At 36.2% G+C, this 12,324-nt stretch overlaps 1 protein-coding gene across 2 annotated transcripts in view; it reads right to left on the bottom strand.

The window, feature by feature from the left end:
• Window positions 1-908: 908 nt before the first annotated feature.
• The window catches only part of NAA15 (N-alpha-acetyltransferase 15, NatA auxiliary subunit), an 84,798-nt gene continuing 73,382 nt past the window's right edge, over window positions 909-12,324 (bottom strand). Inside the window, exons 18-20 of one of the 2 annotated variants that reach the window (XM_060654139.3) lie at window positions 6,572-6,715; window positions 5,100-5,197; window positions 909-3,713 (exon numbers count right to left, since the gene is read on the bottom strand). In XM_060654139.3, the coding sequence (XP_060510122.1) occupies window positions 3,513-3,713; window positions 5,100-5,197; window positions 6,572-6,715 (443 nt within the window). In that variant the 3' untranslated portion in view covers window positions 909-3,512. Of the gene's footprint in view, window positions 3,714-5,099; window positions 5,198-6,571; window positions 6,719-12,324 lie in introns of both variants that reach the window. The other variant, XM_060654138.3, reaches the window with a different exon arrangement.

Raw genomic sequence — 12,324 nt, 5'->3', positions numbered from 1 at the left:
CATCAGCTGTATAACCTACAGTACACGACAAATACTCTCCTGCTTTATTGAAATATGAACATTTTCTCCAGAATCTCCTGCACACTACCAATTCTTTTGACATCCACCCTGTAGGTTGCATACTAAAAGGTAAAAAAAAGTACAATTCAATAAATAACCTTTTGCAAAAATGTCTTATTGCTATAAATAGTGAGATTTCTAATCTTCCAAATTGGAACAAAACTTAAGGTTTCAGCTCCCTGTGGGGCAACACAGCCATTTCATGCGACTGTTTTTAATGTAGGTTTGGCAGTGGATTGAATGGCATCAAGAAACCTTGCCTGTAACTTAAAGGAGTGTAGCATGAGCTGAACAGGAAGCCTACCTTCCACTGGACAGGTTGGTCTTTCTTTCCATTCTCTTAGTAAGAGTTATTTCAAAATTTAAGGCTAGTAATTAGTAAGACGTGTGTGTGTGTGTGTGTGTGTGTGTGTGTGTGTGTGTCTTGTAGGAAAATTCAACACTTCACTTTTTTACCTGTCCCAAACAGATGCTACACATGGCAACTGAAATATTCCTACAAACTGTGCAGGACAGAGACTTCCCTGAATTTATCGTCACCTACCTGAAACTAGACCATGCTTGTCTGGCCTCTTACAATCATAGCCTTCATCTCACAGCCCTAACAGCAGCACACCGTGGAGTACAAACACCCCTGAAAGACAAAGGCCTCATAAAACCCACAGAAAAGCTATTCACTAATACTGGGACTACTTTTAGCCATGCTAGTAGAGATCACGCTTTATTTTTGTGCATCGTAAATACAGAAAAATGTTGAAAACGTAGGACTCAACTATCTAATTAAAGCTGAGTAAACTAACCTGGTCAGATCTTAATTTTTAAATGAGAAATGACAAGAGTAGTAAATATAAAGAAAAACAAAAATAACTTTACTTTCCTATGTTAATACAGGTCAAGGGACCCTTTCTTCTGAAAAGGGTTGTTAACACCAGTTCTCAGCAATAAACATAAGGCACTTGTTTAGAATACAACATCACTGCATTTTTTTTTTCCCACTTGTTTTTCTAACCCTGTTTCCCCCCACAGTATCATTTGGAATTAATAGAGTGAATGAGGCAAATGTGGGATGATCCAGTCGATACTACTCAGAGCAAGACAGTACAGTACAATGTTTCGGGGGTGCTGTCTGGACATAAAACGAACCCTGTCAAGGTCCTCTGACACCAGACAATGTATCCACTATCAAGTAAACCTGAAAGAAAATAAAATATTTATTCAATAGTTCCAGTAAAATTGGGTCGGAGTACAATATACATGTTAGGAATTTTAGCTCCTCACGGGTGGAATCTGCATCAAGAGTTCGGAGTATTTACGAATTTTCATTCTAAGACAGTCTACATCAGTTGAACATTGTCAAGACAAATATATGAACTTCATTTCAATATACAGTAGAGTTGAAACATAATTCACACATAAACACCCCCTATCGTATGGCTGGTGCCTCCTCCCAACACCTCAGTAGTGGCAGAGGTAGCACTAGTGTTCTTTCCCAACAATGAGAACTTCGGTTGCCACTCATAGGAGAAGTTGAAAAAAAGTTTGTGGTGGTGGTGGTGGGGTTTTTTTTGTTTGTTGTTTGCCATCTGTGAAGATGTTCCTGAGACAGGGCCAGTTAATAAAACGGAACAAAGCACTGGAGTTCGGCTTGTACTTCTCTTTACATCACTAAATCGTTAGACCGGGACGCAGAATGCAGGCCACGTACTATGAAAGGTTGAGTTTAGCACAACTGTTCAATCAGTAGAAGGATCAGGTCTCCTGAAAATTCCCTTTAGAATATATGCCCTAGAAACTAAAAGTACCACAAAAAGATCAATCATATATACAATTGATTCATTTTACTTAACCTTATTTGCTCAGATCTTGCAAACGCAACGAGGATATTGAGCCTGAGGCCAGTTCTCAGTATACAGGTTTATCATCGTAAGGCTCAGTCTCTCCATCAAAATCGCAGTTCTCAGTTTCCTTTCAAATTAGGAAATTAGGAATTACATTCATAGTACCTGCCACCATCCTCGCCCTCAAGGAAAGGTTCATGCAGGAGCAGCACTACACCTGCATTACGGAGTCCCCTGACACCGGCACTCAGCCCGCAGCGAACGCAACCATCTGCGCTCATTTTACAGCACGTTACATTGCCTCTGGCTTGCACCTCTGTTTCCACCTGTGTATTTTCACAGAAGCCCAACACAGATTAGTTGAAATATTCACACAACTGTTTTTCAAAACAATTTATTGCATCATATTTGGTACCTTATGTTTGACAACAAAAAGGAAATTACATCTGTAACTGCAGGAAAAAGAAGCTGGTCTGTTATTGAAAAAAAAAATCTTGGGCCCTTTAAAAATTACAAAGTCTTGGGCTTGCCTGAAACAACTGAGCAAGAAATATATTCTTAGAAATGTAGGGCTTCAAGTATTACAAACCTGTGACACTGTGGAAAAATTCCAGAGGTATCTAAACTGCAGCACTTTTTTTCTGCATATCGTGAACAAGGCCTGCTGAGGTTTTTAACTATTAGTCTCTTGATCAGTCATAGAATGGTAGTCAGGAGTTCTGCTCTTTAACTTCAAGCCATGGTAGATTTTCTTTTTTCACTCTTGGGTGAAAAAATTCATGCGTGCTAATTAGTTGGTGCCACATCACAGTGCATTTGGTTCTTGCATTACAGTTTTAACAAGTTTGGCCAAAACAATGCTGAAAGGTTTGCATTGCTATTTTAGTTCTTCAAGTTTTAGTTAAAATTGAGATTGTTCCAACTGGTTCCTTCAGTTAAAAACTGTGGTACAAGAACACCAAACTGATCATGTACAGTGAATTTTGGAAACACAACAAGCATATTGAACACCCTCTAGGTTTCTTAGAAATTCTGCTTGGTATCTATATGTCCCAGCTTCTACAACATCAAGCATCTGTTGTAGGTTTCTCTGTAAATAGTGATTCACATTGCATACTTCCTATGGTCAGAATCAACCCCGTAACAAAATCAGTCAGATGCTAAAGCCCCAACAACTCTTTGTGCTCAGTGAAAGAATCCAGTGCTAAAACAGCATTTATGCTGTCTGAGATATAGTAAAATCTCACAAGACAAATTTTAAAGTAATATTTCTGCCACACACCTGCTTTGTTAGCTGTAACAGCCTCCAGATTTTATATAAATTAGTTAAAAAACATGGGTGGGTAGGTAGGAATAGAATAAGGTATCTTTTTTTTTTAATCCCTCAATTTTAGCAGCTTTTAATTTTTTAAGAAACTGAACCTATATCCTGTAATACGTTAGATATTTTATATATACTTTTTCAGCAGGATAAAAAACGTAAAACACTATTTGAAGGCAAGAACATTTACTCTTCTCATTCTGTGTAAGTTAGAGCAATGCAGCAGGTGCGTGACAAAAATATTATACACTAGATATGGTCCAAAGTCATTCCATTTGCTTGTTTAATGATGTTCAGATTTCATTGGCCAGTTCTTCAGTTTCTGCAGAACTATCTCCATTAACTGTGATCTTCATATCCTCTTCATATCCAGGAGGCATGAAAGCCAAAGCATAAGGGAAAAGCTTATGACAATTTGCTCTATAAACTTCAGCAGCTTCTTTACAGTCTCCTAGGCTACCATCACACAAGGCTTCTAATACCTCCATACATGTCTAAAGAAAGAGAAAAGGTAATATGATAACTTGTCCAAAAACAAAAAGAAAGTTTTTTACTGTGAATTTATTAGACATTTCATTATCAACACATTTTTTAAGCAAAAGGCAAATGTACATATTGAAGACACAGAAAGCATTCCATCCCCGCATATTCAATCCCTAAGAAATAGTTTCTTCAGAATCGCAGGGCTTATACAAAGGACGAATTTATAAACAGGGCCAGGACAATGTGGGGCAAGCAAGATATGCAGCGGCTACATTTAAAGCCACACTCACTCTCAGCAAGTGCTTGACCCCAGGTGGCAACTTTGCCTCAACCCAGGCAGGCTCTGTGTATAAACGTCAACTTTTCCACGCTAATGTCAGGTATTGAACTTAAGCTCTTTAGTTTGTTTTTTTTTTTTTCTTTAAGAGGCTTAGAGACAGCTGGTGGTATCAAACATTGCTTTTCAGCTCTGTATTAAAATTAAAGGTTTGTCCACTGAGAGGAAAGGGAGGGTCTCAAACCAAAGGGCATATATGCAAGAAAAATTTGTTCATGAAAATTGGTAACTGTTTGAACCAAACCCCTTGGTAGATATTCTTAGATTTTAAAATGATGCATGTTAACTTACATTCCTCATGTTTTCTTTATCTTTTCACTTGGAAAACATGTAGTTTGCAGATATATAGTAGCCAACAAACTTTGCCAGTCTAGAAATGTTATAATCTAAATGATGTATTAATTAGCCATCAATAAGTCAAATGTTTCTTTCTTAAAAGTGTTCCTTCATTTGCTATTAAAGGACTATATCAAATGCTTTATCTGGCCAATTATCATAGGAAGTAGTGCTATGTCCTTTGTCTTTAGGCTAAACTAAAATCAGTATCTTGCAAAACATATCCATGTATCTTTTATATTTCAAGTTACATTACAAGTTATAAAATGAGTGTTTTGATTTGATCCCTGGTATGTACATCTTAAATATGTCAGAATCTTCACTGAGACTACTGCTTGGTCAGAAATGTAGAGACAGGAATGAACCAAAATCTAAAATTAACTATGGAATATATATATATATATATATATATATATATATATATATATATATATATATATATATATATATATAAATTTTACTAGAACAGATTCCTAGAAAAAATATTTTAAATAAAGATGTGGAGCTAGTTCTTGAAGGCCAAGTAGCCTACTGTGCATGTGCACACACAGACAATCCTAAATAAATTTAAGATAGGGTTAGTTTCTGATGTGGATTCATAATGGCTTGGTGAATAATATGCATAATTAACAAAAAAACAATTATTTGGTAAATGTATTCTCTTTGTGAAAAGAGAAACAGAAAGTAGTGAGGTATTCTTCAGAGAGATTATGAAAAACTTTACCTGGAGGTTTCTGTTAGTGAGGGATTCATCAAGTGTTGTTGCCAACTCTATAGCTCGCTTCTGACTAGAAGGATCTAAATAATATACCATTTTGGCAGCTAAATGAGAAGAAAAAAGAAAAATTTTTTTAAAGTACAACCAGCATCTTATCCTCTATTCATTCAAATATCAAATATAACATATATGTGCACACAGAGTGTGGCACTTTATTAGAAAAGTGGGAAAAGCCATTTGAAATAAACCAAAAAAATCATGACAGGATAGATCAGAAATAGCTTAACTGTCTAAACTAGGAGAATGATTAAGGTAAAAAACTATGAAGAAATACAAATATTCTAATGATAGTTGTTTTTGTGTAGTGGGAACATGGATTTTTCCTCTTTCTAAACTGAGCAGGGGTGCTTGGGTGGCTCAGTTGTTTGAGTGTCCCACTTTTTTTTTTTTTTTTTTTTTTTTAGAGAGAGACAGAGAAATAATGGGGGAGAGGCAGAGAGATAGGGAAACACAGAATCTGAAGCAGGCTCCAGGCTCTGAGCTGTCAGCACAGAGTCTGACATGGGGCTTGAACCCACGGACAGCGAGATCATAACCTGAGCCAAAGTTGGACACTTAAGTGACTGAGCCACCCAGGTGCCCCAAGTGTCCCACTCTTGATTTCAGCTCAGGTCATGATCCCAGAGTTGTGGGATTGAGCCTTGTGTCAGGCTCTGCACTAAGCATGGAGACTCTAAGGATTCTTTCTCTCTTGCTCTCTCTCCCTCTGCCCCTCTCCTCACTTGCACTCTCTCGAAACAAACAAACCCCATAATTTGGGGCTGTGGGGAATACTCCATTTAATGTGTGTAGGAGTGGGGGGGTTGGGGGTGTGGGAGCGTGGGAAGAGAGAGATATTCAAACTTGATGGCATGAGCCAAAAATCTGAATTCAGAATTCTACAAAGGCATACAAAGCTGCTGGCCTTCTTAGCCAGGTATTCTAAAAGCATCCTACTAAAGCACTACCCATACGATCCCATCAAGTCCAGATTTTGGACTGCTAGCACAGACCTTTGCCTATGAAATGATTTTAGGTGTTTTGCATTGTCCAATTTAATATCTTATAAGCATGAAAAATAGAAGCTGATGGTCACATCCAAGTGAATCTTAAGAGCATGTTGAAGGAGGAGAAAGAAAAAACAAAGAAAGCCCCTCCTTCCTTATATGTAATATATAGTTAAATGAAGTTATATTGCTTCTTTGTAAAAAGCCTATGCTGAACCAGAAGAAACTACTGACCTTGATTCACAGTAATAATTTTAAGAAATTTAAAAATTTATAGGAAGCATATTTAAGCTGCCTGTGTTCTTACGATTAAAATGTGACATACACACAATGCCTCTTCCATGTGAGAAATGTGTAACCTTGTCATGAATCCATTAAAATAAAAACAAATTATTTTAGAAGGCTAAGATAAAAAGAAAATGAAGTGATTACCTGATAATCTGTGTGGCAATGAATCAGAATTCCTTTTCAGAAAAGTTTCATTAAAATTCTTTGGATTTGTTGCTCCAAAAAGACGATTCATTTCTTGTTTTAATACTGTCCTAACTGTATCAGGTAAATCTTTACTTTCACACACTGCTGAACAAATTAAAAACAAAATTCTATTAGCAGTTAGATACTCTGATATGATTTGCAGAAGTAAAGAAATTACTTGATGAGGCCAATGAAACAAAGCAATTACATGTAAAGACTAAATGAACCTACTTATAATTCAACATGTAAAGAGCTTACCATATAAATGTAAAAAAATGTGTATCAGGAAAATAATCTAATAATTTTTCTAACAGCATTAAAAGACATTTCACTGATAAATGATTCATATCCAGAAAAATAAAACAAAACAAAACAGAAAACAAAACAAAATAACAAAAGATGTAGTTCCATAGTCTTCTAAGCTCTTAGGGGCTGGCCCCCTCAACTTTAAAACAAATCTATAAAGTAGGGCTCTGATGGCACCCACCTGATAAATAATGTCACAGCAATTATGCAGTGCGGAAGACAAGAGGATTTTCTTCACCTTCTCCATATTCTATACCCAAGTAAGGCATTACAAAATTCATTAATTTTAAAAGAAAACCTGACTGACTTCATTGACCTTTATTTGCAAGGGCTACATAAATTTAGTTATCACTATATAATAAACTCCAAAGGACCACCAAAGTATTTTCCTATAATGAATACACTCTGATAATCATATTCCCAGGCCTTGGGATTCAGAGATGGAAAAGCTGAACCCCTAACCTCTCTGACTGAATGTTAGTATGCTTTTTTCATTACTATTTTGGTATAGACAGACAGTTTGAAGCTTTGAGCCAGAAAGACCTGGGTATGGATCTAGGCTTGAACAAGTCACAACCTCTCTGAACTTATTTCTTGATCCGTAAAACCGAGGAGCTATCTAACCTAAAAGGATCACAGTAAGGAAAAGTTACATTTAAAAAAAAAAATTGTTTTAACATTTATTTATTATTGAGAGACAGACACAGAGCGTGAGCAGGGGAGGGGCAGACACAGAATCCGAAGCAGGCTCCAGGCTCTCAGCTGTCTGCACAGAGCACGACGCGGGGCTCGAACTCACAAATTGCAAGATCATGACCTGAGCCGAAGTCTGTCACCTAACCAACTGAGCCACCCAGGTGCCCCAGAAAAGTTACATTTTTTAAAGTTAATTATATAATAGCTAAATATATAATTCAATAAAGTGCAGTTATTATTTTTGTTATAGATTGAAAATATATTTTCCTCATGGTTAGGAACTATGGTGGTCGCTTAAAATGTGGACAACCACCATTTGTATTGCTGAATATGTATCCTATATACATAAATTACTATGTGAAGCAGAAGTTTCATGGAATACTAACCTTAATTTTGTGCCATGCATTCTGGTATTTTCTACTCTATTCTTTTTTTTTTAAGAGTGAGAGAGAGTGAGAGAGCGTTGAGTGGGCAGGGGAAAGGGGCAGAGGGGAAGAGGGAGAGAGAGGGAGGGAGGGAGGGAAAGGAGGGGTGTGTGTGTGAGAGAGAGAGAGAGAGAGAGAGAGAGAGAAAGAGAGAGAGAGAGGGAGAATATCTCAGGCAGGCTGCACCCTCAGCACAGAGCCCAACTGGGGGCTTGATCCCAGGACCCTGGGATCATGATCTGAGCTGAAATCAAAAGTCCAACACTTGGGGCGCCTGGGTGGCGCAGTCGGTTAAGCGTCCGACTTCAGCCAGGTCACGATCTCGCGGTCCGTGAGTTCGAGCCCCGCGTCGGGCTCTGGGCTGATGGCTCGGAGCCTGGAGCCTGTTTCCGATTCTGTGTCTCCCTCTCTCTCTGCCCCTCCCCCGTTCATGTTCTGTCTCTCTCTGTCCCAAAAATAAATAAAAAAACGTTGAAAAAAAAAAAAAAATTAAAAGTCCAACACTCAACCGAGCCACCCAGGTGCCCCTCTGCTCTATAGTATATTTCTATATTAGGTTTTCAAATGGTAGTAATGGCCCACGAAATTGCTTTTATTGTCTCACTAATGGATCACTACACCAAGTTTAAACACACTGAACTCTTGAGTGGTAAACATCTCTGAAATATTCTACACATAATTAGTAACTGAATAACTGATCGATGTGTCCTTTGTTAAATAGCATTTCTTCTATCATTCTATTGAATTGGGTGGTTCAAATAAATGAGTTATTAAGGAATTTTGCTTAATCTCCATTATGGCTGTACTTGTAACTTGGTTTTGGCAACTTATCAACAGATTTCAAGGAGCGCAGGAGTGCAGAGCAAACAGAAAGAAAAGTTGGTAAAATAGATTATAGCCAATCACAATGACTATTATATCAAAAAAACACAGGTTTTCTAAAAAAATGTTATATCCATGGGCCTTACTGGTTTGAATGAAGTGCTTTCGGGACACTATATGCAGATGGGAAAGTAACTGTATAGTTACATTATAGTTGGTTATAAGTGGACGCTAAGCTTTTCGTGTTTTTTATTACCTTCATTAATTTGTTTTCCTCAGATTAAAATAATCCCCCAGAAAAATCGAAATTGCTTTAAGAAAAAAAAAAAAGCCCACACAATTAAAAACAAATATATATATTCAGGATGTATAAAGAAGAAATATTTATATAACTCCGAACTTCCACTAATAGCTATTTCCAAAAACATTTCCTCCCCAAGTCACAAAATGTTTGAGGCTGATTGTTAGCTCCCCTACACTATGTAGATTGGCACTATAATTTCCAGGAAGATACTAATTTTAAAAAAAAATTCAACTGCAGTAAGACTCAGCAAGTTGTATGAATTCTGTGTAATGCAATTATTACCTATGTCTTTCAGGAAAGGGGCAACCTCATGCATCCCAGGTCTACTAGGTAAGCTTTTATTACTAAAAATTAGTAGGGGATGAACCAATCTAAAAGTCCTTGGAAAGTGACTAAAATGAACAAAAAAATATTGAGGTCTCAGGAAAATAAAAAATCTGAGACTACTGAATTAGCTTCCTTGTTACCTTATGATGCAATAGTAAGTCTTGTGAATCAAGGAAAAATAATAATTGAGGGAAGGGGAATAAAACTTTTTATGAGAGGCTTCTGAATCCTCTGACATCCTAAAATTAAAATAATGTTTGGTTCATGCTCTGAGCTTATTAGCAGACTGGATTAATTTAGTAATTGTCAATGGTTAAAAGTCGCATTGAAAAAGGGGTAGATTCTTAGCCAAAAGAATTTCTCTGGATTCCTAGGCTAGCTCCCTGTTTTGTTAATAATTTGGGTAGAAAATGCTCATATTCTGTGCAAGATAATGACTACTCACTACTAGGCTCTAAAGCACAACCTACTAAGTGATTACCATTCAAAAGGGTAAAATAGATTAAATAAGAGGATCAACAAAGCTTTTAGGGGAGAAATACATAAGCACAGAAGAAAAATAATCTGCAGATAAAAGGAAGAAATGGGTTTGTACAAATGAGAGAAGAAAAGATGTAAGATTCACTGTAGATCAAGGTGACCAAACAGTGATTCTTTTTAAAAGCATGTAAGGGAATAATAAACAACTGAACCCTAAGCTCCTTTTACTTAGTACCAAGAAGAAATGTAGTTTAAGTTGCTTTAAGTCCTACAACTTTAAGAAAAAGTGAAAAACTTGAAAAGGGCACATACCAAATCATCCTCATAATTAAAAAGGGGAGAGGAAGATTGACGTATATGGTAAATTAGTTTAGGCAGCAGATACTAATTACACTGGTAGTATAACATCATTCTGAAGATTTGGAAGGGTATTCATAACCCGGCTAAAATGAATATTTATTCAGAGAAGTTTCTATAATAAAATAGGTGTCAAGGCACCGTTTTTTTCCCATATTCCCCAAGAAGGTGTTGTAAGGGTTTCTTTGTAAAGAAGCAGTTAGTAAAATATAACTTGACATGACAAATGTGTTCTTGAAAAATTACTTCAAAGTTAAATCTTATTTTAAAACTACCAAAGCTATCAGTTTTATTAAAGGAAACTTGTGGGGTATATCAAAGATGCCCCTACTCTGGGTGTCTGTGGTTGCACAAATACTTTTACATACTACACAACTGTACCCAAATTCTTGAAGGCCTTTTAAAGACAGTGCATCTTTATCACTCCAAATTATCACTGCTTTAATGCCTAAATTTAGTCAAAATAAGGATTACTTTGTTACTCTTCCAGACAATGTCTGGAAGCTATGGATACAGCTAACAGCTAACTAAATAATTCTAACTCTTACATCAGGACCATTCTGCCTTTCTTTGTTCTTCTGAAGCATTTTAGTTCCTAATATAACTGTTCTAAGACAACAGTCATATGTTCATCAATCCACATACTTACTATAAGCAAATACATTTTTTTTTTTTAAATAAGCAAATACATTTAAATATGCCACTTTTAATTCATATTTCAGAGGGAAGTCTCCAAATCCATAAGACTTCTATATATTATTTTACTACTACACTTTAGGAAAGAGTTGATTATACAAGAACAAAGTGTTCATGTTAATTTTGAGAATAATTTTAGTGCACTCCATCCTAAGCAAGAATGGATTTAAGACCATTACTCCTGGCCTTAATTTTCGGACTCATGACTTCAAACAAATTTTAATATGAAAACACTAGAAAGAAATTTCTCTATTTTCTCTAAGAATAGCAATTCCTTCTTCTATTTTATGAGGTGGTTATGTTATTTTTTACTTTCAGAATTAAAAACACTGAAAAACAGTTCAGTGTCTATAACAGGAATCATTTTTTTTTTTGACAGGCATAAATATACTTTAAATAAGGATTTACTTTTTCTTAGAAGTCAAAACAAGGTTTGTGTTTTTATTTTTTTAATGTTTATTAATTTTTGAGAGGGAGAGAGACAGAGAACGAGCAGAGGAGGGGCAGAGAAAGAGGGAGAGACAGAATCCGAAGCAGGCTCCAGGCTCTGAGCTGTCAGCACAGAGTCTGACGTGTGGCTCAAACCCACGGACCACAAGATTATGACCTGAGCCAAAGTTGGACTCTTAACTGACTGAGCCACCCAGGCACCCCCAAAACAACTTTCTTCATCAGGAGGACAATTAAACATTTTTCAAAAGACTGACTGGGATGCCTGGTTTAATCTCATTATTCCCAGGTATGTATGGATTCATATGTGGCTGAGTATTTAGCAATGAGACAGGTAACTTAATAGTATTTGCAGACTGTTCTATTAAAAATTCAATTTCCCTTCTCTATTCACTTAAAAATCAAACCACCACCACCACTTGACTACAGGAGTACTTTAAATTTCAAGCTCTTGTGGTAGTAGAAAGAACAGTATGAAAACCTGAGCTCTCATTCCTGCTTCATTACTAATTATTTATGTTACCTTGAATAAGTCATTTAATCTTTTAGGGTCCCATATTTCTCAACTATTATTAAAATGAAAAACAATTAGCATAACGTTCTACCTTTTACTCTCTAAAATTCTATAGTTCTACTTTATGTTAGAAGTAGTATATGGATCTTATTGTGAAAATATCTGAAAAGTACAATGATTGTCTTAAAGTTCTTTTAAACCTGTATTTATTAACAAAAATTTTATGACAAAGAATTCTGAAGACAGATAAATAAGGAGACAGCTAGTCAATTTCAAAGAGATTCTTCAATTTTAGAACAATTTACTAAACGCTTTACATAACGACTATGATTCA

The sequence above is a fragment of the Panthera onca genome, chromosome B1, assembly GCF_046562875.1.
Source record: "Panthera onca isolate mPanOnc1 chromosome B1, mPanOnc1 haplotype 2, whole genome shotgun sequence".
Lineage (NCBI taxonomy): Eukaryota > Metazoa > Chordata > Mammalia > Carnivora > Felidae > Panthera > Panthera onca.
The sequence above is the reverse complement of the archived record's forward strand: the minus strand, read 5'-3'. Positions and strand labels throughout refer to the sequence as shown.